We start from the raw sequence: 25,000 nt of genomic DNA on the forward strand, positions 1-25,000 counted from the left end.
CGTTTTGAAAAACGCGCTTCAAAATTGATAATCATTACTTCAACTTCACTTTATCTTCGTTAATTTGGAACATCTAATTTAGGGAAATTAAAATTCCAATATTTCAATATCATCGTGGCATACTCGAATTTATTCATTCGTGCTTTGATACAGTTACAATTGGAAGGGCTACACTATATCTACATTTCTTTGCTGTACTTCGTCTCTTTGCAGTTAATTAATTGGAAAAGGAAAGAAAACTGCCAGATTCGGCCAATCATCTGATAAACACTGAAATGAGAAGGAATAGCTGTGTTTGTTTAAGTTTGAAAAAATAGCAGAAAGGTGAGGTTCATTAATTTTTTTCCCGGCAATGCATTCTCAAATGCTCAAAAACTGGGTCAGTTTCATAGACCAATGCAGTGAATGCAGGCAAAATTAAGATTTTTGAAACATGAAAGTCGGCCGACAACGATTGTGGTGCTGATCTTTTTCTTTTTTTTTTTTTTTTCATTTTTCGAGGATCCGTAATAACCATGGAAAGGAAATTACTATTTATTGACACCACTATTTCCTGCAGGACTGTAATTATTTTCTTTATTTTATTTGCTTCTTTTGTTTTTCAGTGACAAACGTTTGCGATAAAGAAAGGCATATTTACAAGCCAACCCACTTGGTCGTATGAAGGTCAGGAAATACGAGAGCTAAGAACCCAATATTCAATAGTGCTCGATTTACCAACTTGTCAAGGCTGCACAAAAAGGTATTATTTAAAAACTAAGAAAAGGATTAAATAGATTTTTTTTATAAGTTAGTCCTAAAAGCTTTTACCTAAGGTGCAAATGATTTGTTGTCTCCAGAGCCGAATCAAGTCTGTGAGAAGAACTGAATCATTTCAACTGTTGGTGTGTTCCGAGTCAAAGTCGGCTTCAAACTCTCTGTTAAATGATCAAAAATAACATATGCATTTAATATTTAACAACAACACTGTAATTATGCTCAAAGTCCTTTTTCCCCGCTTAAGTTTTATCCGGAACGATGCTTTCTACTTGTTTTTCACTACGTATACCGTCAGGCTATGGGCCATTTGAAGCGATTTGTATCAATAATTCTGAACGCGTATTTATAGTAACCTAATGCTTGTTCATCAGACAAATTCGTCAACATGGCCGTTATGTTCATTTTCATCAATTCAGTGTTATTTTTGCTGCGGAACGAGCGAAGCGAGCTAGCACTAACATTAACAGAATTTAAACAAAAAAAAAAAATATATATATATATATATGCTATTTGTTTGTAACAATGTCTAATTTTGGGGCTGAGGCTTGACCTTGTGGTATACTAAGTTCGTCTACAAATTGAGTTGTTCCTACTAACTCAAATTTTCACGGTACCCAATTCAAATCTCTTGGGGTTAAGATTCTTTGTGTATTGCACTTGCATTACAATGTAGCATTTAAATGATATGGCAATACATGGAACAAAGTGTTCATTTATTTCTAAAGGGTTTGAATTGGCCGGTAGAACATTGAGTTAGTCGATTTGCTCTGTAGTATCCTGCAACAAGAAAACCTCATTGTTAATGTCAAAATATGTCTCTAGGTATCTTGCGTTAGTTGTCCTGCTATGCTGTGGTATTCCTTTTTCTTATCTTTATTTATTCTGCTCACAAACAACAAAAAACAAATGATGCAAAATAAAGACGTTCTTGAACTAACTCTCAGCATGGGTTGTGTTCGTAGTACGTTCAGTCTTGATTGGTTAATCTCAGCCTGAAGGTTCTTATAAAAAGGGTGTATAATGTGCAAACTCTCGATGTTCTTGGCTTCGTTGGCTTTTTACCTTAATGGACCGCGCTTGCGACCAGAATGCACTGCCCAGCGACCAGAATTCACTGCTGTACGGAGCAGGAGTCACAAAATTTGCCATCTGTCTTGTGCATGCATTGTTATTTGTTTGTAATCGAACTGTATTTGACAAAAATGGCTAGGATCAAAGCTAGGACCAATCGAACTAACATTATCTGTCGAAACAAAATTTTACCACCTATTTAAACTGATACATTTTTAACATACTCTTTTCACACGACCCAGAACGCCATTTTGTTAACATCAATGCTTGGAGATGGCTATGAAACTCGACAAGTCTATTTGTTTCACGTTTTTTCTGTATCTTTGGCCTTGACAGTGCATAAAACACACTTTTTTTCGAGAAGATAACCGATGAAATCTTTCGATTAAATTTTGCGAAACTAATTTGTGAAGACGTGTGCAGCGAAAACAAAAGATTGTGTACTGTCACGGTCAATTCAACATCTATTGCGACAATACTGTTCTCGCTTTTGAAGTTCATGTTTAAGGTTTCAGAACCAGTCCCTCGATTATCTATGTCCAAATGCATTCTTCGTCGTTTGGACTGGTAAAAAAAAAGATATTTAAAAGTTATGCGATGAAACCACCCTTCGCCTCAAATAACCTTATTTTCACTTGTAATCTTGGACCTTCATGTTCATTCTATTACGCACATATGTAAAACTTTTCATATCCTTGGGCTATATTAGTTTAATTATAGGACAGGATTCAGGGGCTTACTTTCTTTTAGATCTGTTGCACAACTCGCTTAAATCCTGGAAGATTGTAAATTGAAAACAGGTTTAAGTATTTTATTAACCGAAAACTGCATCAAACTTATATACCTAAATCTTGAGTGGTTCGGCAAAAAAAATAATTACAAAAAGAGTAATTACATTTTCATTTTAGAGCAGGATGTACTGAGGCTAAAGATGAGAATAGCTTAACCGTGCGCCCGCGCAGAAATTGTCAACATTTTTTTCGCACTATTTCAGTGCTTTTTTTCATCATATCCTTGAATGTTCTTCGAAAGTAAATCGAAATGCACAGACGGTATCGAGGCTAGAAAAAATTATACGGACGAAAACTCAGTGAAGCGATTACGATCTCGGTAAGTAATTTTGTTTCTTTGGCAACCACATGTACTCTCTGACTCCGTTAGTAAATGGCCTAGTTTACCAACCAGAGAGCGTGAAAAGGACTATCTTTTAACATTGGATATTGCATTTGTAGCACACTATCTTTCTTATCGCTCGCATCCCGTATGATAGCGCAAAGCTTAAAAAAAATGCAGGGGTAAGCGAAATTTCCAAAGTATACAAACGTGTAAACAATATTAAAATTCTACTAATCATTCCGCAATCGTTGTTTGGATGTGAGATTGGTCAGAGCCAACTCGGTGCTACTCTCCTTGTTGGCTATGTGGTAAATCGTTTTCACACACACGGGATAATTCTTCAGTATTGAACATGCAAGAAACCTTCAAGTTTAATTCGAAAAAGCTCCTCCAAAGTTTGAATCCGGTTTGTCTTGCCCATTTCCAGGGGATGTTGCATGAATAAATTTCCAAAAAGGGGGAAGACTTTTCTGACAATTGTACAGCTGCCGTAAACCTTAATGGTGCCATGTTTGTCTTGACAAATACCACAACATTACTTCTGTCAACTTGATCAAGAAAATATAAATAAATGATTCCATAACATTAGTTCCAGCTTTTTTTCCCCTGGAAAAAAAAAGGGCGCAAATTACCATGGGAAACCAGTGCCCAGAAATACTACAATTTTACCTTATTCCCTTTTATTGTCAGAAACCAGTTTCATGAATTTTCTCTTAAAATCGAGGGATAACTGAAAGACGCTCCATTTCCTTTTAAGATTTTACCACAGTGACAAAAATGTTTACCGTAAAAACCTAAGGCTTTTCCTTGGATTGTCTTTGCATTAGTAAATCAATATTTGCCCTTCCTTTCTCTCAAATTAAAGAAATAACTGAATTTGATTAATCTTTGTTCTGACCTGCAAAATGATGTATTCAGGCAGGGGTGACTTGTACTAACGAATGGAAATTCAAATAATATAGCAAGGAAGACAGGAAATATATCCGACTAAATTGCGTAAAATGTTAGTGATGATGATGAAAGAGAGGATAGGTTACTGTGCAATGAATCTTTGTTCTCCCCAGGTTTTCAGAGAATGTAGCGCACAACGAAGACGTCGTTCTACTTCACTATTTCTTCTTTTTTCGGTTAAGGATAAGGGTTTCAAATCGCCCATATTTTGCATCTTATACGGTCATTTCCACTGGGTACCAGTGGACCTTTTAAGCTCTCTAGTTCATGGCAAATACATAACGAAACATTCGCCCGTAATTGTATTTAACAAGGCTTTTAACGATTTTAATATCACGGTAGTAGAACTGAAAGGCCTTTATGGTATGTGTCAATATTTAATGTGGTCTTTCACGAAAAGCAAACCAAATCATGGCTTTTCTTAGCAACCAATGCTCCTAAGAATAAAAGCGTCAGATTATTTGAATAGTGTTCACGATCCTACGCAAACGCAGGAGGGAAGGGGACAGGGCTTTAACACTGAACATCTCCCCACGAAATTAACCTAAGAAAAGTTAGCCTGCAAGAACGCTCTTTCTGGGGAAAGAGGGAAATTATATTTAGCTATCAGGTGAAAGTGTCCCGTCTATGCAAACCAGTCAATGAAGCAGTTTTCTCAAACGATCAGTGTACCACCCCCTAGCATAAAGGCATTTCACCCCGTACCAAGTTTAAAGAAGACTGCGTTTGTGCCATTAATTATGCCAGTGGCCTTGAGTGCGTCACAGTTTAAACCTTAAAGTTGAGCTCGCAGTTTGCGCCTTCATTTCTTTTCAGGTTGTTACTGAAAGGAAATTATCCTGTATTGCTTTTGCAGTTTGCCTTAAGTGACTACTGGAGAGTGATATGATGGCGACAATGAACCTATCAAACAGCTCAAACGCTTCGGTTCCGACAGCAACAGGCCCGCACAAAGAAGATGAGGATTACGCGCCAATTTTTAGGGCGCAGGCCGAAGTACCGCCAATTATCATCGCCATTTTGATTGTTGCCTTAAATTCTTGGGTCATTGTATTGGTCGTTAAGAGGCAAAATCTGCAAACGGTGACAAACTTTATCTTGGCCAGTCTGGCCACGTCCGATCTCTGTACTGGAGTCATTTCAATTCCTCTTTATCTGTCCTGTAACATCACACGTATAACAAGCTTCTGTACAGCTGACATGATTGTGATCATTTTTACCTCTGTGTCCACTCTCTTGCATATATTGGTGATGACAATCGACCGTTATATCTGCATTATTTTCGCGTTGCATTACGAGAATTGGGTTACTAAGCGACGAGGTTGGATCGTTATAGCTTTGATATGGTTTGTCTCCGTCTTCATGGCACTAATTCAGCTAGCGTGGATTGATCTCACCCAAGATGCCCGAGATGACTACGATATGGAAACCGGAAGGAACTTTGTTATCTACGACATCTTTCGCTTAGTGGCATTTATTGGTATTCCTGTTGTGTTTATGGCTTTTTCGTATGCGCATATCTTTTACGAAGTTCTCAGACAGACCGAGAACATTCAGAAATACAACACGCCCGGATGGCAAGAGACACAGAGATGCAGAAAACGCGAATGGAAAGTTGCAGCACTCTTTTTATTTATGCTACTGGTTTTTCTTGTCTGTTGGGTACCATTCTCTTTGTTGCGCGTTGAATCAATCCTTCATGCTGAATTTTTCCAGCTTAATCTGAGCGATGTTACGATATATCTACTCTACTCGTTGCGAATGTGTAACTCCTTCATCAATCCGTGTTTGTACATCCTAGGAAAGCCTGACTTTCGCAAAGCTGCTTTCCTGAGACGAAAAATATCAAAGCAAGTCAACTCAGAGTTATCTCGTACCTCCCTTATGAAGTCCTCATTGGTTTAGCTAGTTTGGCCAAAAGACACCAACTGCGATGTGATATTTCAGCCCAGGACGTGTGCGCCCAGGTTCTACGAAACCAGATCAAACATGAGAACTGAAAGTCAGCTGAAGAGAATGTTTCACCCTTTTCTCCGATCCCATTACGGGCCGGGAACCGAGCGCATTAATTGAAGGCCTGTCCAAGTGAAAAATGTTAGGCGACTTAGCAACAACAAACATCAAGATCAAACGGTTAAAACATGTTTGATCTGACTCAGAACAAACATATGGGTCAGAAATACGTAAACAACACGTGGATACAAGTGGCTGAGCAAGCGTGGTACGCCTGCGCGCGCCAAACATGTTTGATCAAACGAACAAAGCGTCGCCCATCAAACAAGAGAACAAATTCATGAAATGGTTTAGGGCCTGGACAAACAGGAAATGTTTGGCGTTTAAACAACATCACAACATTGTTTGGTGACCAAAAATGCTGATGTTGAAGTGAGGGGCCAAACGGTAAAAACATGTTTGATCAAACTCAAATCACACTCCACAAGCAAAGAACTATCGGTCACAAATACGTAAAAACCACGCGGATGTAAGCGACTGAGATGCACGCGCCAAACATGTTTGATACGGCTGGCCAAACGAACAACATTCGCCCATCAAACTCGGGAACAAAGGAAATTTTTAAAGTCGTTTGATCGAATGTTTGATGGCTTTCAAATTTTATCAAACACGATCAAACAGCAGCAAACAAGGTGCCAAACGGTGAAAATGTTTGGTCACCAATGTTTGATGTTGTTTGATCGCCAAACACTTTCCGTTAAGGCAAGGCTTAAAGGCTCAGTAATACGGGCAACATTTTTCGTGCAACTTGTCCAGCAACAATGTTGCGTTGTACCTAAGTTGAGATGGTTTGTTCTTCTTGCGCAACAAATCATTTTGTTGAAAAAAGTAGACGTCGCTTTTACTTTTCTGCGACATAAAAATTTGTTGCGCAAGAAGGTGGTAACAAGCGCAACAAACCATCTCAACTAGCAACGCAACATTGTTGCGCGTCAAGTTACACGAAAGTGTTGCCCGTATTACTGAGCCTTAAGGCAAGCTCGCGCCGCACTAGAGGTAAAGGAAACATTTCAGACTAGCCCAATTAAAAGGCTTTCCACGTGCGTTTTGCACGTTTGTACATACCAACGAGGTGAAATATCCAAATTTGAGATTATGTGGTTAATGCACACTTAGGTGATAAAAATAAATTTAACAATTCGAATGTGGTTCAACGCTGAATCACATTCTGTGCTCTTATTAACGTCACAGAGGTCAAAACGCGCCTCGTGAGTCCACAACAAATTTGAACCACATTCGATTTGTTTTTTAACGCAATATTCAACGTCAAAGAATGTTCCGCCACGAAAGGATGGTGTTCAATGCAACCATATTGATATGAATAGGAGTGGCTGGGCGAGGATTTCCCAAAGACTTCAAGAGGTCTGAGAATGAGGAAGGAGAGAAAGGATAAATCCACTCTTTTTTTTTTCTGTATTGTTCAATCAGTGTTTTCTTAACTTTTTCGCATAGCTTCGTATCTAATTTGCACTTACTAATACTTATTTCTGTTTTCTTACATTAAAAATATATGGACCTATTCGGACAATAAGATAAAGGGTTTTCCTCCGGGTACTCCGGTTTACATCCGGCTGGGGGAGGATATCCTCGACGGGGATAACCTGTGGTATCCATCCCTTTCATTGAATAAAATAAAATAAAATAAAATAAAATAAAATAAAATTGTTAGAGATTTGCCTTCCTTCCAGTCCAGTCATAAAAAGGGGTTAGGGTAGGTTAGGTATAACATAAACCCAGTGTCTAGATTTATTTAAAATGATTTTAAAATCAAGTAATTATTGCTTCAACGGGAACGTTGCATCCAGAATGCCTAATATAAGTAAGAACCAGTCTTGTAGAAAAAGCTGACAAACGTCTGAAGGCGCTGCTACACTGTGAAATGTTTCGTGCAACTTGTCTCGCAATGTTTTGGTGACATTGTGGCGGGACAAGTTGCACAAAACATTTCAGTGTAAAATACCCTGCAACGAACAAAATCGTTGCGAGAAAAGTTGCACGAAAAGAGAACTTAATTCTACTTTCGGCAACGGATCTTGCAATTTGTCTCGCAACGATTTTGAATGTTTCGTACTACTTGTCCCGTCATAATGTCCCCAAAACATTGCGAGACAAGTTGTACGAAACATTTCACAGTGTAACAGCGCCTTAAGACAGCCCGAGATGAATTGTTGAAAACAGAATTTGCTCATTCCGCTCAGGACTAAATTTGATTAAAATATAGGTTCATGTGCACACTACACAAATAGGTATCATTGATCCTTAACCCTACAGGTAAATTAACCCTTCTTTGAATGACTTGTCTATGTATTAGGGGAGCAGAGTTGGTACCGTGGTGAGAGCATTGCAACTTAGTGCCACGTGGGTCAATGATGTTTGTTCTTTGCCTTCTTTGGAGGTTTTTTTCCCTTCTCTTCACATAAAAAAAAAACAATTAACTGACTTGATCTGCTTTATTTTAATTTTATTTTTACTATTCCTAATTAGCAGAACTCGTGTGCTAGGTAAGCGGGTTTGGTCTAGTTTTCACAAGGCGAAAAACAAAGGATAGCGAATGATTAAAAGCATCAATGGAAACTCTGATGGCCACATCATACAAAATTATTCCACAAATGACCGATGAAAATAATTACTACGCGATTGAAATTGCTACGCTAGGTGATTGGTTTAAAAATCTCCCGTCAATTTATTAACCAATGAAAAGGAAAACCAATTGCGATTTGAACGCGCCATTTTTCACGAGCTTTGTGCACGTCACACGGAATTGGCTGTATGCATTTGGATTGGTTCATTGCGCTGCTAGCACCTGTTGTGATTGGTCGAAGTAATTACTTTGGTATTTCTTTTACAACACTCAATTGGAAACCTCTATTACCTTGCCATGTCAACAGACCCAGAACCCTCAACTCATGATTTTCATTACATTTGCCTAAATTTTAGTCAAATAGGTATCAATCATATTCTAGTCAAAGTACTAAAAATGTTCCCTTTCAATAGGACTTTCAAAATAATAATTATTTATACCATAAGAATAATAATGTTTAATGTCAGAGACCACGGCTTGAGCACTACAGGTAGGTTCATCTGGAAAGCGGAAGAAATATTCTTCTTATTTTTTTGACAGCTGTAATTGGTACAAGAGACCTTGCCCAGTTGTTTGAAGGTTGGATAGTGCTATCCACTTGATAACTAAATCGGGTTTGTTAGTGTTTATCCGGTGGATAGCGGGTGAGCAAGTCACACGGAGGTTGTTCACCTTTTGAACAACCGACACCTTGTGCTTTGGAATACTAGTAGCAACTGCAAGAAACCATAAAATACTCTACCATACTAAAATGTAGTTGGGGTCAAGTGTGCACAGTCCCAAGTCATAAAGTCTGGATTAAAAGACATAATAATGTTTCTTTTTTTTGGCTCCACAATATTGCTTTTTTTGGGATTATTATAATGTACTTGTAAATAGTTCTTGGCCATATTTTAGTACAGTTCTGATCAAGTCATCCAATCTTTTGATGACAAACTATATTAAAAAGCTCCTGACTAAAGGCCATCATCTCTGCAGAGGCATGAAGACCAATTGGCAAAGGTGGTGGCATAAATGTGTGAGGGGCTGCGCTGGCTCTTGGCACTGGTCGAGTGCGAGGCACTGGACCATGAGATGCCACCATGTGTGGTACGGTAGCAGAATCATGTGCTTGGGATGTAGCTGGCTGTGAGGTAATTGGTGTTGGTCCAGCCTTGTTGACTTGGTGCTCTTCATCCCCTGACATTCCCTCAGCTTCACTCTCGGACACCGAAATATCAAATGCTTCAGCATCATCTTCTAAGGGCACACCAGGTGACAAGGCCTCAGGGTCCTCCTCACCCAAGGACTGCGTGGCAACAGTGTTAGACTGTGATGTGGATTCGCAAGCTGTCATGAGAGGAAGACTGTGGGAATCCAACGGAACCATGGTTGGCGGATGCTCACGTGAAGTAACAAATGATTCTACATTGGGTTCAATCTGCTTGTGTACAGATTTCATGTGTTTTTTCAGTTTGTGTGGTCCAAGGAAACCTTTCTTACAAATTTCACAAATGTGGGTGTAATTCCCAGTGTGGATGCGCATGTGGTCGTTTAAGTTATCCCGTCGTGCATATCCCTTGTTACACTGATCACATTTAAATGGTTTATCCTTTGAATGTGTGAAAAGGTGACGCTTTAGTTTGTCCTCACGATAAAAGGTCTTCATGCACCCAGTGTGACTGCGAAAAGGGCACAGGAAAGTGGGTCGTGTATCAGGGTAATGGATTAAGGAATGCCTCTTCATTTTATCCTTTCGGGCAAACGCTTTTCCGCATTCAGGACACTTGTGGCGCTTCTCAGTGGCATGCACTGTCCGTGTATGAGACCTGAGATTCGCGGCAGAACAAAAAGTTTTAGCACATTGATCACAAGCAAAAGGCCTGTCTGTTGAGTGAGTGGTCTTATGTTTCTTCAACTGCACAGTGCTGGTGAAAACTTTTCCGCATTCATCACATAGATGAGAATGAGACTCCACCAACCGATGCTGTTCAAAGCCACTTATGGTGAAGAAACTCTTCGAGCACAAAGTGCATTTGAAATCCTTTTTATGGAGCTTGCAATGATCTTCTTTCTCATCAAGAGTTTTAAAAACAGCAGGACACCGCTGACACTTGTACACCTTGGATGACTGGTTGAGGTATATGGGGACAAATACACTGGTGGCACCTTGTTTGCGCACAACAACACCAGCAGGTGAAGAAGATGATGTTGATGAAGTGGAATTCAAATGAACCAGTTGGGATTCTGGAATGTGGACAGAAACAGATCCATCGCTTGTTTTAGTTGTTTTTTTGTCCCCTGCTTCCTTTATTTTCTCTGTCCCAGGAGATGTTGTGGATGATGAAGATTTTCGCTTTCTTGTGGTTTTGGGATGTGAATTTTTTCTCTTGTGTCTCTTTGGTGGTTTACCTGTTAATAGAGGTGTTGATTTATTAGCTTTTAATCCTGGGAGGTGGCTTTTCATATTTCATCATTTTTATTGTCAGGGCTAACAAAGCAATGCAGGCAAAAAAGAGCAAAGGACAGTGACAATGACAAATGCTGACCACAACCATTCTGCTGTGAAAAGAGGGAACAATGGATCGATTTGCATGTTTAGCATGTGCGTTTTACACTTTTGTGCATGTCTTTCCGGCGCCCTGTCTTCTGCTAAGCATCAATGTGAAATAACCTTGGGGAGATGAATTTGCAAATAACTGTTCAAACTATTACCCTGTTCAAACTAATATGCTGTATGTAATTCCTGGACAGTTATTGCACCATAAGGCTTGGGTTCATTGCCAAAATGTACTGAGACCACACACGATTACAATACATAAGTATTATGATAACATGTACATGTTGAAATGTATGTCCCCACAGCCCTCAATGTATTTGTTCCATAAGCTCCCCAATATTTGAAGATGTAACCAGTTGTATTTATCAATAAGTCTTTTTAGGGTTTTCCTTGACCCACCATAAAACCCCCTGGATACAACTAAAACAATGATAGCAGAAAAAATTCTGAAAGTAAAACTGCTGGGAGAGATACACATGTATCTGTAAAGTGCATGATTATGTTATGGACAAAAAGCAATAGCTTTGAATTAATTATTTTTCATACATGTAATTAATCAACTCACTGGATTTCTCTCCATCTGTGGAATTAAGAACCTCAGTTGGTTCAATGTCAAGCAGTGGGTCAAGGAATTGGACCTCCACTCTCTTTGCCAATGATGCTGTATTCTCAACAGTTACCACATCATCTTTTGTTATCTTACAGTTGTCAGCTGAAGAACCATCTGCCCCTTCACAGCATTGTTCTTTTGATATCTCTGGAAACTTGTCGTTCAAACTGATAGGAAGCTTTTCAACAACCTCTTTTAAAGTGCTTTTGTTTGTATCACGACAGGCTTTGTTTGCTTTGTGCATGAAGTAATCTGAGAGATCAGTGAATGATAGTTTGCATCGACCACAGTAGTGAACATCTTGTTCGTCATCTAAAGAAGAATAAAATTTTAGATGATTCAAGTACTGTTTGGAGTCCTGTCCTAGGATTCAATTCATGTATGATGTACGTGTGCATGTAACTTTTGAAGTTTCACATTGGCATACATGGAGGGGTGGACATCCCGTCGTACAGTGACCAAAACCAAATTTCCTCACACAGATGGGTTACCATATTTTCTTATCAATGGTGCTGCTATGAGCTGTGCAGCAGTCAATTCAAACTCAAACATCCACCCACCAAGCCAAAACCCTGGCACTTGATCATTTTCTGCACCCAGGGAGAAGGGAATTCAATGTGCAAGGCCTTGCTGGAGATATGCCAATTCGAACAATACCTGTGTTTAATTAAACAGGAATAATTTAATTGTTGTATTTCAAAATGCAAGTCATGTACAGTGAGTGCTAAGGGAACACAGTTATGAAAGGGCACACATCAGCAATGGCTCCCACAAAGGTTTGTTGTGAGGGAGACCGAGCATGGTGAAGCTCCTTGTGCACTACTGAACTGAAGACATAAATTCTTCAGTCAATCCAATCATGTGGTTTTCAATGCACAAAGCTCATACACAATGTACACAAACATGCAAATGCAATATGGGCTGTTCATTTTAATAGCAATTGGTGCTAGACCTGTGTCAGAGCTGTCACATTGTGCGCACGATTAGCTCTTTAATGGAATAATAATAATTAATACATACTCACTCAGTGATCTTTGTGTTTCAAGCAATCTGATTGGTTTGCTATCTCGGAGTAATTGAGCATGATTCACTCCCTATGGAGTCAATGGACCCTTATCACACGAGGACCGATGTTGGCCAGAGACAATACATGTAGATTTCATAGGCTGAGCCTCAAGTTAATGTGTTTGGAAACGAGGTATACGATGCAAAAAAACAAAAGTTTCTAGTCCCTTGGGACTCAACATGGCCATTGTATGAAAAGAGTCAACAAGGTATGATCCAAAACAAAAAGAAAAATTAATGGCCGGCATGAACTCACATTTCGCCAGCATTTCTGAATCCAAAATATTGTGAATACAAGATGATGCTGTACAAGAGAATACAAAGAGGGCCACAATTTGGCTTGAAAGTTTTCAAAGGTAAGAGAAGACTTCATATTTTTGCCAACCAGTCTTTGCCTTCATTTTTCCAAATAATTAATGCTAAAAATTAAACAATCTTCATGCTACACTGTAACAAATTACATGTATATGTTTCACTCTGCGTAATTCTATTTTGTACACTGGTTTTTCCAGCAAATTGAATTTGGTACCGAAATTGAGGAAATGGAGATAAAGGAATTAAACAAAGGTAAAAGTAAGTTCTGTAAATGGCTGCAAGAAATCAAGATGGGTCGTATTATAACAAAGCAATGCTCACCTCTTAGAGCCGCTGTTGACAGTGAAAATGTTTTAACAAGCTGACTTAAGATTGCAAAATAATGATCATTTTGCTAGTTTGTGACGAGGATTTTAACGAAGGGGCTATTTAGATCTGCCATGTCTGAAGCTTCCGTAAACACTCTTGTGCATGCTTTGCACTGCAAGTTTTCCGCACGTGAATTAAGATGTCAATTAAATCAACTTTCAAAGGTTTACTTCTGCAAATGTTGAGATCACTTTGTGTGTGTATAATATTATATTAAAAAAAATATTGTTCTTTTCAATCTTGGTGAATAGCAGCAGAATATTTACCTCCCCGTTTCGCGGCTCCGTAAATTTTCGGCCACTACGTGTATTCACCTCAATTTCATAGAATAATATTATTATTTATCTCAGAACTGGCACTATGATCGCTAATTTCTTGATGAACTTCATATTTTCATCATGTGTGTGAGGGTACAAGCCACTCAACGTCATTGAATGTAAGACCTTTTAGTGCTTGCAATCATCACTCAGGTTGAGCAGGATTTTTCAAAATATGTAATGTACTTAGCAAGGTCAAAATACCACTAGATTTTGGCATTGTCTGTGGGCAACGGCACCCCCAGCACCCCATTAATTTTATTTGGGTTAAGTTTTAGGTTCAGCAGGAAAAAAAAGGATAACATTCAAATTTAAAAGTTTACCTGAAGATGGCATGTTTCCTGGTTCTGCTGGAGACCCTTTGCTCTGCTCTGAGAGGTTTTTGCAAGGGTAATACACTTTTTCTTTCTCCTCAAAAACCAACATTTGATTTATTTCAGTTACACGTACATTGATTTTTATGTACAGCGTATGTTGTGGTTCAACTTATTTCTTGGTTCAAACTTTTTTAAACCAGTTCAATTTTCATTTTCCTTTGTTTCAGATTACATTTATGATAATGACTCAAAAATAGACAAAGAAAAATCAAAGTTGAACTGGTTTGAAAAATTTTAAATCAAGGAAAAATTTGAACAACATGCACAATAAAATTAATAATGTCCCACGGCTAAAGAACTTGACACTTAAATAAAAGTTCATTTTTATCATAAAAGCCCTGTCTACAAGAGAAATTTTCATGTGACAACTTTTGTGCAACAATTTTTGTTTGGTCGAGCAACCTTTTTAACCACAATTTTTACTTGGTCGTGTAGATGAGGAAATTTTGCCAATTTTTGTGTGACAAATGTAGTTGCTGAAAAGCTGGCGAGTTAGCTTTTGTGCGACATATAAAAGTTGTCATATACAAAAAATTGCTTGTGTAGATGACTCGTCACATAAAACATGGTGAATATCTGCCTCTTAGAAAGTGCCATTGGAGAGCAACCAGGCAACCTTGCCTTGTTTCTACTTTATCTCTGCCCTCCAAAGGCATTGGTGACCCACTTATCTGCAAATATTATTATTTGTTCTGCTACATGTATCTACATGATCAATAATTGATCAAATAAATGTATATGTACATGTACAGATAAAATTGTCACGTAAAAACTGCTCGTGTAGATTGGGTTTAAATTTGACATAAAAAACCATAACTCACATAATTTTATACAGTTGCTTATTGAAGTCATTTCTTGAATAGCATAGCTGGTGCTATGGCACAATGTGTCCTGGCCTAAATTCCCAGAATTTGAGTAACACCTGGGCAACTTGTGTTTGTTGCTTGTCTTCTCTGCTCCTAAATTTTTCTCCAGGTATTTTGGTTTTCCCTCTGTTATCAAATCCTGAGTGAATTTCATTAAAATCGTAGTCTCCTCCAAAAGGAAAGACATTTATTAAACAATATCTCAGAATAACCGGCCATCTGTCTTCTATTTTTAGGGTATCGTTTTAAGAACACAACCTACACTACCATGAATGGCCCGATATTCAAGATCAACCACATCCGGAAATTTATTTGCTACAGTAATATGATATTGATGTTTACAAAGCATCAAGTACAATGGCTCCTAAAAGGCTACAACGAATCTCCTTGGTTTCGCCAGATATTTCATAATTTTATTTAGCGCTGTGAGGAAAATTTCGATCGCACATCAATAAAGCGATAAAGGAGATAATGAATACAAATACAAAAGCCACAATACCTCGTTTGCTTCCCGACTGTCCTCCATTTTGGACAAGAGTTCCCTCCTGATCGACACTGCTGAAGGTCGATTCCTCGCAAAATACAACATAATCGCCACACAAAACCGACAGAAAACAGTCCAGAGAAATGTTGGAAAAGTAGAGAGGTCGAGTCTAGAGAATTTAAAGCATATTTATGAGAAACACAGCAAGAAGACCAATCACCCGGGGTGGCGAAGGAAAACGATAGCTTCCACCCCTTCCCATATTGCTCAGTGACCCCTTTTCACCAAGGCCAGGATGCTAAGTGATGCATGCAGGAATTGAAATTTACCGCGGGAAGTCACATGTCGCGTGTTCGCATATTTGGTCTTTATTATTCTATTGAAAGTGAGTTATACTGCTCGTTTCGCATTGTTCATTGGCTAAAAAGTGAGTCTTTTGGAACGTGTAAGCTTTGATTGCACCCCTTTAGTCATCATTTTACTGATAAATTGTTTCCGTAATATTTCAATTATCATAACTTCGCCTTAATTTTTGACACCATTTTCTGGCCAGTAGAGGGCAAGTTCGAAACATACCGTTTTTCCCTAATTAGCGTTTTATTACTATTATTATTATTCTTATTATTATTAACCCAATTTGCACCCATTCTTGTTGGACTTGGAGCTTTAATACTACTCGCAAATCTCTTGAGGTATTGGTAGATCATCTATATTTTGAAAAGTTTCTCTTCCAAGTAATATGAACTTAGCCAATTAATGTGCATTATCTCTGATTTGTCACAGATGCATAAGTTAACTTTTAAAATTTCCTCTTTTTCCTTGTCTTTCTTAAGGATAAGGGACAATTTAAGCAAAGATGACAAAGAAAAATTAAAAAAATAGCTTTAAAAGAGAAAAACATTATTGGGTGACACATGGGGCTTGCACTTTAGCACATTTCTTTACCATCTTTTGGAAAAGGTTAAATTTGATGGAGAGTCTGAGAACACATATCAGTTAATGATTCTCTGTCTTTTCTCTAAAGCCAAGCCATATCTTGGATACAAAAATTTGGTTTATCAACGGAGTTGATAATGTAAATTGACCACCGTACAGAGATTTTAAAAGCTGACGTTTCGAGCGTTAGCCCTTCGTCAGAGCGAATCGAGGGATTATGGGTTACGTGTAGTTTTTATAGTAGAGTAGGAGCTACGCTATTGGTGGTAACATGGCAACGTGAAAAGTAGGAATATATTAGTTAAATGAAAAGCGTTCGTTAATACCGTGAGGATTAAGGGTGCCGATTTGAAAGATGAATTTTTGTTCCAGATTCTTGGGGCTTTCCGTCGTACCTAGATGTAGGGAAAGGCCGCAGATAGCCATGTGTTTTTTGGAGTGGTTAGGCAGATTAAAATGGCGAGCGACTGGCTTAGATGCATCGTTGTCATTCTTCTCAACATCGCGAAGGTGTTCGCGGAATCGGTCACCTAGTCGTCTACCTGTCTCACCAATGTATAATTTATTGCATAACGTACAGTTTCTTTAGAAACTACCCCTTCATATCTTGGATAGCTGAGCTTCACAGGACACAAAGTTATGTTTTTTTAAAGGGTTTTCCCATGCCATCTACAAGTACTTGTGACTGTATTATTGCAGGAAACAGCAATGCTAAATTATTTGTATAAACAAGGGTGAGGGACTGGCAAGGCTATATGCATTACTGGGGGGAGGTAGAGGGGAAACAAACTGGCAAAAAAAAGCTGAGATATCACAGGAAAAATATTTTGAAATTTTGTATCAATAAATTATTGATTTTTTTACAGTTTCATATTGTTTGTTACTGCCCAAAGGCTAAAAAACCTTCATTGGATTGTAGCACACACCTTTCGCATACTTATGCTGTGCTTAATTACATAGGAAAGGGTCTATGCCTTTCACTGAAGTTAGTTTGTTGCTAGGAGAAAATGTCATCAAAGAAGAAGCCCTTGGATGATGCAAGAAAGCAACTACAGGAAAAACTAAATAATGTTGAGGAACAATCTGAATATATGTGCCAGTTTATTAAAGACATGGTCAATGAGGTACATGTGTAAAACTTATGTACATTGTGTGTACAATACTGTCACTCTCTGGTGATAAGAAACTGAAAGCTGTGAAGCATGTGCAGGGTACAGCACTGGTTGCTGAAATGCCTGGGGGAAGTGAGGGGATGAAACATTGGGTTTGACTAAACTGGTTACAAAGACATGATATGTAGTACAGCTAAGAGGCTGCAGGCCAGAGGAGTTAAACAGCTGGATACATTGTGATTTAAATTTTTAAATTCTTGGTTTAAAAATGTTCCATTCCATTCAAATTTTGATTTTCCTTTGTCTAAAATTCATTAATTATTATAATCTGAAACAAAGGAGACTCAAAATTGAACTGGTTTAAAGACTTTTGAACCTGGAAAAATTTTGAACCACAACAGAATTGTGCCACAGTATCATAAAGTATGTCTACAAAGACGATGATGCCTGATGATCACACAAGGGACACTGGTATCAGTACTAATAATTCTGACCATTATTAAATATTTTGGCATTAAAACAAATTATAATACTGAAGTAATGGCACTGGTGGTTGGGGTCATTTATATCAAAGAATTAAAGTTCACACTGCTATTGTGCCAAAGCTGTACATGTGCGTTATTTCAAAGTCACATTCCATCCAATCAGACACAAAGAAAAGCCATCTTCCAGCTTGTCTTATTGTTATTAGTCTACATGCCCATACAAGTGTAAGTTCATTACATTACATTGACCCCACTTAAAAAAGGGCTCCTTGCTGTAAAATACTTGGAGGACTCTTAGTCTGGGTAATTGACATTAACCACATAGTTTTATGTTGCTAAAAATGGACAATGTGCTTTGAAAGAGTAACTGTCTTAATCTTTATGCAAATGGGTTTGTTTCACATTAAAGTGCTAGCTACCTTAAGAGTAATGAAATTTGTTAATAACAATTTCCATTTGCTGCAATGGTTGGCACCCTGGCTTGACTGGCTGCAAAACTTTTTCAATACGTACTTACCTTAAGCAAACTGCAGTCTGTATGCATAAAATTAATTTTATTAGTGACCACCTCTTGATGATTAGTTATGTTCTTTCAAAGGCATCTACTCCTGCCAAGAAACTCCTTAAAGAGAAAGACCGCAAGACATTTTTCCAAAAATATTCCTCAGTAAGTCAGGAACTAGAGAAATGCCTTGACTGTCTGTTGCTGATGAGTGATTCAATGACTGCTCTTGGAGAAGAAGATACACAGGGTATGTTGATTACCTTAAATTGTACAAAAATTATTATTCACCAAAGAGGAGAAGACTATTTATGGATATATTTACCAAGCCGTGAAGCTCCAAGGACGATATCACAATATTGACGCTGAAAACTTACATTGTCATAAAATACAATTGTACTTGCGCAAAAATTATTAAAATTCTATCACAGCTAGAAAGTCATTATGTTTCTCTTTGGCTGCTTATAGGTGAATACTACATGGAAATAAGAATACTATTGCTATAGGCGGAGATACCCGGTAGTGTTCTGTGATGAATCACTTCCAAGTTAAATACAAAATTTAATGTAATCTGAATTCCCCAGAATCACTTTAAATACCTTGTGTGAGGAAAATTATTCAAATATATAAAGTTATTAAATTCTCAACCTCAGATAATGCAATTCTCGTGCTCTGATTGGTTCACTCAATCTCGGTTATCAGCTCATATACCTTAGTTTGACCAAATTATATGGTAAATGATTGAGCTAAACGTTGCTAAGCTAAAATTTTTTACGCCAGAAATCGAAATTTCTCTTGATATAAAGTACAAGGAAAACGTTTTTGCGACAAGTTTGGATCAATTTCGAAGCTTAGAAGTACGTGAAAAGGTAAGAAACGTTTTTGTGATGAGCCTGCGTCTGTCTGACCACCAGGTATTACACAACATCGCATCTTCATCAAGTTTTTTCGATTTCGCTAGGATTTTCTCCCTTTTTTCGCTGGTATTTTGTACTTCCAAACTTTTGGAGTTTAAGGAATTTAATAAAACAATTATTCCATTCGAATTTGTTGGATATGAGACTGGTTATAGCCAACTCGGCGCTGCACGCCTCGTTGGCTATTTACTATCTCATATCCAATGCGCACTCATGGAATAATCGTTAATTATACATGTACATCTTTGTTGTGCCTTTTTATATACCGTTCCCTCCAACTTAGTGTTTAATTTTATACTCCAATTCATAAGCACTTGGGAATTATAGAGTTTGTGCTCATGGCAAGATGGTGCCAACAATCAAAAGCTGATGCAGTAGGTAATAAAAGAAAATGATCTTGCTTTTAGCAGTTTTGATTCAAGTTTTTTCTTTGTTATTACCCTGTAGACGAGATAGTGTCTGAGAGCAAACCTGATAAAGAAACAAACCAAAATCTAAAAGCTGCTAAATCCAAGCAGAATGAATTTGAAAAAGAGGATAGCAAAGTGGTTAGAAGAGAAGAGCACAGTAAAGGAGATACCGGTAAGTGCATTACACTCTGTATGTGTTCATTACCATGTAATGTGACAAAATCACAAACTACTTACCACTACATGGTTCCCTGAAACCACAATATTATTAAATCTGAAATCAAAATAATGATGCTGAGGTGAGGGAACTGAAGCTGAGTTCCCTCAAATCTTTGCCAACCCTATCCTAGTGTGGTTCCCTTTAACATCAGCAACCTTGTGCTTGCAACATACAGTACCATGCAAAAGTAAGTTGACAGTCTTGACTCAATCCTCACGAGAATCAGGGATCAAGAATCGAGTAGAGGATTGAGACTCTATTCACTCAAAATCCAACTCGATGCTCCACACGCGATTCTTGCAAAATCACTGAAACTTGTGAAACCTTTTCAATTATTCGTACTTGATTCAACTTTCACGAGAGCGTTTCTCCTTGATTAAATAACAACAGGAACTGTTTAATAAGAAAACGAGGTAGTGGCAAATTCATTACTGTGATTCCTCAATTCTCCATGTATTTTAGCATTTCTTCTTTCAACATTACAATGCAATGCCATGAGGAATGAAGCCTTCATGTGAAGGAAATTATATATATATATTTTAATAATTTTTATTGATTGACTTTCAAAAAGAGCAGACAAATTACAAAATTACAAATTACAAAATTATGATAAATTATTGTCATAACTTTACAGACAACAACAACAACAACAACAACAACAACAAGTACTCGTGCCACATGAGTAAATTAAATAAAAACAATGGCTTTTCTACTCAAGGCTATCAAGTTAATTATTATATTAATGCATTAATTAACTTCTCCCACTCTCACTATAAAACCTTTTAAGTGTAGGTACGCTGTTTATGGACATATCTGAAGGAAAATTATAGTAATGATCGATTCAGCAATAAGACATCTCAGTGCTAGACTTGTTCACCAGTATCAGGTTTCTTTCTTGCAACAAGCGTTATGAGCGAACCGAGAACAGCCTCTTTGCTGGAGGAAGTACGTGTAGCAAAAGCTGTTCCATCCAATGCAACTTTAGATAACTCGAGTTGGGAGTTTGTATGAGGGCAACATGGTGTTGTTTCTTTTTCTCTACTTCTTCTTTTTTTGTAAATAATATTTTACCAATTAAGCTAATGCGAGTGTCACTCTACCAAATCTTACGCAGGTTATCGGAGAAAGGTGAGAAGCATTGAAATAAGTGGTTTCACTCCTTGGTGTTGATTTCCTTAGAAAAATTAATTTCTATTACTTCAAAAGATATACATAGTAGTATTGGGAACGTAAGAAAAGGAGTTGGATGACTTGAGAAAACCTCAAGCCGTTTGTAGTGCGCTCTCATTCTCAATCGCTTGCGCCTTGGAAAGCGGGACATGATGTGGCAAATCAATATTAAAGTATCAACTTTTATTTTCATAACTACTCAATGGCTTTACATTGTGACAGTTCCAAGATAGGAAGGTAGATTGACAAGGTAAAAAACTTAAATAGCTAACATCAAAAACACCCTAGAACTGAAATCTACACCTTGCACTCAACAGCACAGTCACTCTTCTTCACTCTTTTTGTGGCGCCAAACGCATACGTTTTCATCAATAGCAATGACACATGTTTTTTTTCCCTCTGTGATGCCTGACTTGGGTACAGCTTTAAAATGTACCTTTGTTTTCTGTAGTTTACAAATGTACATTGTCTAAAGGCATCTTTCCTTTCTTACCCAAACAGTTGCATCCAGCTAATTCTTCCAATGTAAAGAGCACCCAAAACTAATTTTACCGCAAAATTCCCTCATGGGCAGTGATGACATCTTGACTCGTGGCACTTTCAAACACTTTTCTCTCTTGCAAATACCGAACTGTCGAAGTAATTCTCACTAGAAAGCTAGGTTACAACTAGATTGTGGGGTGGATCACACAGTCTATCGATTAGAAGCCTACTGAGTGAACAAATACCACCTCGATAGTGTCAGACTGTTTACAGTCTGTGTGATTGTCCAGTACGCTTCGATCATGCGGCCAAAGAATAATTATCTCCTCCACAATTGCATTGAAACATTTTGAAACATAGGGATCTTTTAGCAGTCTAATTGTGTCGTTCGTTGTGATTTTTTCCCAATTATAGAAACTGGATTCGAAAGAGCACTAAAGTCACTCAGTTTTCTGTGTTACTCCAAACAACATTCTCCGAAAAACTTTGGCAGGCTTTAATGTATCTTTCATTCATATTCCCAGTTGCATTTGGTGCTATTTGATAGTCTATAGAGGATTCAGTCAAGCGACAAGCTCATTAATTTCTCGATTTCTTCAACTCAATTCTCGATTCGATTCTCGACTGGATTCTCAATATTATTGTTCTTCCTTGATTCTCGATCCTTGATCCTCATGAGAAATGAGGATCAATGATCGAGCCGAGAATCGAGACTCGAAAGAGACTCTCAACCTACTTTTGCATGGTACTGTACAACCTAGTTATAACATGTAAAAGGGAAGCTATGACCTTGGCTATGGTGAGGCTGTATGCATGGGTGTTTGTGGTATTATTGGATATGGTTTGTTATATCTGACTGCATCTTTTTTAGCCAATGTCCATTGATCTTGTAGGTTATGAACAATATGATACATGTAGATCTCAAAGTAGAGCAGCTAATAAAATGGAATTTTTTTTTTTAGTTTATTCATTTTCATGTTATGGATCTATGTAAATTAGTTGACTTACCTTTAAAACTTTTCAGATGATGTATTGAATTTTAGTGAGGGTAAAGAGATTACAGTGAGTACTGAACAAGGAAGCTTGGAATCCTCACAACCTGCCAGTTCCTCTTCAGTGTCACCAACTAAAGAACTTCCAGGGCCTAAGAATGATGTTGTCAACTCACCAAAGGATCTTCAGTCAGCAGACACACCAACAGCAAATGCTAGGATATGTAGTGACAAGACTGAGCCTGCCAACTGCAATTCAAATGTTTTATCCAATGAAGCTCAAAATAGTCAAGAAGGAATTAATGTGATATCCTCATTAATTGATGTTGAACCGATTAAACAATGTGTTAATCAATCACCAACAGAGGATATGGTTTTGGCAAGGGTACAAAAGAGTTCCAAGAGAAGAGGATCAGCATCCTCTACTGGTGCATTGTCTGATATTATTCAAGACATTAGGATTTCTACAAGAGAAGCAAAGATGGCAGCTGACACCACACCATCAAAAGGTACCGGTAAATGTTGATCCTAAAACTGTTGTACAGTCCACTCTGCATTGTTAGCCATGCCTCAATACAATACAATACAATACAATACAATACAATGCAATTCAATACATACTTAATTGGCCGTTCCCCTTAGGGGCTTTTCAGGGCCAGTGAAACACAATTAATGAAACGACAGAAAAGAACAATAACAACAACTGTTAAGAATCCCAACTGGCCGTAGGCAAACCAGTTGGCTATATTTACAAGTGCAGCTAGGAAGTTGAACCAGGGACTACCAGGATCAAAGTCAGCAAGTGGTCAGAGCAGGTCTTGAACCCGGGATCTCAGGATCTCAAGGCAAGCACCCTAACCACTGGGCCACACTGCCTCCATGAATTCCTGTTCGAGAAAAGTAACATTACTCTGAACTTGGTCAAGTATGAAACAAGAAGAATGATCTTTATGCAGCATGCACTTTTAAAATCCAGAAATTTTGTGCTCAAAGGTTTACCTATAATGAAACATGTTTTCACAAACCTTCTTTTAATCCATAGTGCGGTTGGTCTCTTATCCTTTCAAGAATGGCCAGAAGCTTGATGTTATTATCACTGAAGTTGTGAGCCCCTGGGAATTGTGGGTGCAACCCATTGGAACTCAGTTAGATCTTCTAATGGAAGAAATGTGGTAAGGGATTCGTTTGTACTCACATTACACACTGAGGACATTGCGTTATAATTAATCATTCAGTACCTCTAGAAAACTAACATCATGACTCAACAGCTATAACTGTACATGTACCCTGTACATGAGGAAGTACTGAGGTCATACACCCTGTTTAGCCAAGCACAGAGTTAAAACCACACAGAGATGGTAGGCCAACAAGGACATTGATACCTCTTGAAGACTAGCAGCAAAAACTAGGCAACCCCTCATAATGCCCACTTCAGCTACTGGTAGCCCTGAGGATATCTCCCCTATTTACGCCAAGCACAGAGGCCTAAAACATGACATAGATGGTAATACAATGTACAGCTGTAGACTGAACAGTGACAACATTACCCCTTAACAACAAAACAAAATATTTAGCAATAGATTATTATTGCCTTTCGGATTTTTTTTTCTGTTTTCAGCATGCATTATGCTAGATTAGGAGCTGCAGGTTACAAGGGAAGTCTGGCAATAGCCCCTGCAAAGGGTGACTTCTGTTGTGCAAAGTTTTCTGAAGATGACACGTGGTACAGAGTTCAAGTGATAGCTGTGGATGAATCTCAGACAGGTTTGCAATAATTTAAAGATTTCTACACTATTTTCTTTGATGTGTAAGTTATTGTAGAGTTGATTTTCTGTTACCATTACTTCACCTCTTCCTTTGACCAATGAAACAACGGGATGGCGAGACTGGCAAACTGTCTGGTTTGAACGGACTGACTGATCTGCTTGCTTATCAACTACATGTAACTGTCTCATTCAGTGTCTGACTGGGTGACTGACAGAAATAATCATTGGCACACCTACTGTACAACTGTAACAACCAGGCAAGAGCATGCCAGAATCCCTCTTGGTCCATTCTTTTATGTTGTTTTGCCAGTAAATGGAACAGAATTAAAGCATTAATTTTCTGGCAGAGGTCAAGGTTGCATGTGCCTTGCAGTTCCATTGGACTGGATGGCTTTGTATAAGATTAAATTTGTTGCTGGGAGATTGACTGGGTAAGGCCCACAATTGAATCCTCAGTGCTGCTTGAGCCGAAATCCCTTTTCATTCAATAAAACCTTGAACATTATTTACCTTATGTCTCAATCATGAACAGATGCCTATGTAGAATTTATTTCTTTACACTATTGTTACCTGA

General features: G+C 38.1%; 3 protein-coding genes across 7 annotated transcripts in view; 2 read left to right on the forward strand and 1 right to left on the reverse strand.

The window, feature by feature from the left end:
• Window positions 1-442: 442 nt before the first annotated feature.
• On the forward strand, window positions 443-5,802 carry LOC138056734 (adenosine receptor A3-like). Of its 2 annotated transcripts, none has more exons than XM_068902596.1 (2): window positions 443-742; window positions 4,714-5,802. In XM_068902596.1, the coding sequence occupies exon 2, from the start codon at window positions 4,783-4,785 to the stop codon at window positions 5,800-5,802; it is 1,020 nt and encodes a 339-aa protein (XP_068758697.1). In that variant the 5' UTR covers window positions 443-742; window positions 4,714-4,782. The 2 variants fall into 2 exon arrangements, with proteins under 2 accessions (XP_068758697.1, XP_068758698.1); XM_068902597.1 differs by having other exon boundaries at window positions 4,754-5,802.
• Window positions 5,803-8,345: 2,543 nt separating this feature from the next.
• Window positions 8,346-15,588, reverse strand: LOC138056729 (zinc finger protein 235-like). Of its 3 annotated transcripts, XM_068902590.1 has the most exons (4): window positions 15,449-15,588; window positions 14,905-15,118; window positions 11,596-14,117; window positions 8,346-10,882 (listed from the first exon to the last, which is right to left on the reverse strand). In XM_068902590.1, the coding sequence occupies exons 3-4, from the start codon at window positions 11,882-11,884 to the stop codon at window positions 9,405-9,407; spliced, it is 1,767 nt and encodes a 588-aa protein (XP_068758691.1). In that variant the 5' UTR covers window positions 11,885-14,117; window positions 14,905-15,118; window positions 15,449-15,588; the 3' UTR covers window positions 8,346-9,404. The 3 variants fall into 3 exon arrangements, with proteins under 3 accessions (XP_068758691.1, XP_068758690.1, XP_068758692.1); XM_068902589.1 differs by lacking the exon at window positions 14,905-15,118 and having other exon boundaries at window positions 15,449-15,585; XM_068902591.1 differs by lacking the exon at window positions 14,905-15,118 and having other exon boundaries at window positions 11,596-14,114; window positions 15,449-15,582.
• Window positions 15,589-15,731: 143 nt separating this feature from the next.
• The window catches only part of LOC138056728 (uncharacterized), a 36,967-nt gene continuing 27,698 nt past the window's right edge, over window positions 15,732-25,000 (forward strand). Inside the window, exons 1-7 of one of the 2 annotated variants that reach the window (XM_068902587.1) lie at window positions 15,732-15,860; window positions 17,371-17,493; window positions 18,565-18,718; window positions 19,833-19,967; window positions 22,693-23,169; window positions 23,703-23,832; window positions 24,279-24,424. In XM_068902587.1, the coding sequence (XP_068758688.1) occupies window positions 17,377-17,493; window positions 18,565-18,718; window positions 19,833-19,967; window positions 22,693-23,169; window positions 23,703-23,832; window positions 24,279-24,424 (1,159 nt within the window). In that variant the 5' untranslated portion in view covers window positions 15,732-15,860; window positions 17,371-17,376. The remainder of the gene's footprint in view (window positions 15,861-17,370; window positions 17,494-18,564; window positions 18,719-19,832; window positions 19,968-22,692; window positions 23,170-23,702; window positions 23,833-24,278; window positions 24,425-25,000) is intronic. The other variant, XM_068902588.1, reaches the window with a different exon arrangement.

This window comes from Montipora capricornis, chromosome 7, assembly GCF_036669925.1.
Source record: "Montipora capricornis isolate CH-2021 chromosome 7, ASM3666992v2, whole genome shotgun sequence".
NCBI lineage: Eukaryota > Metazoa > Cnidaria > Anthozoa > Scleractinia > Acroporidae > Montipora > Montipora capricornis.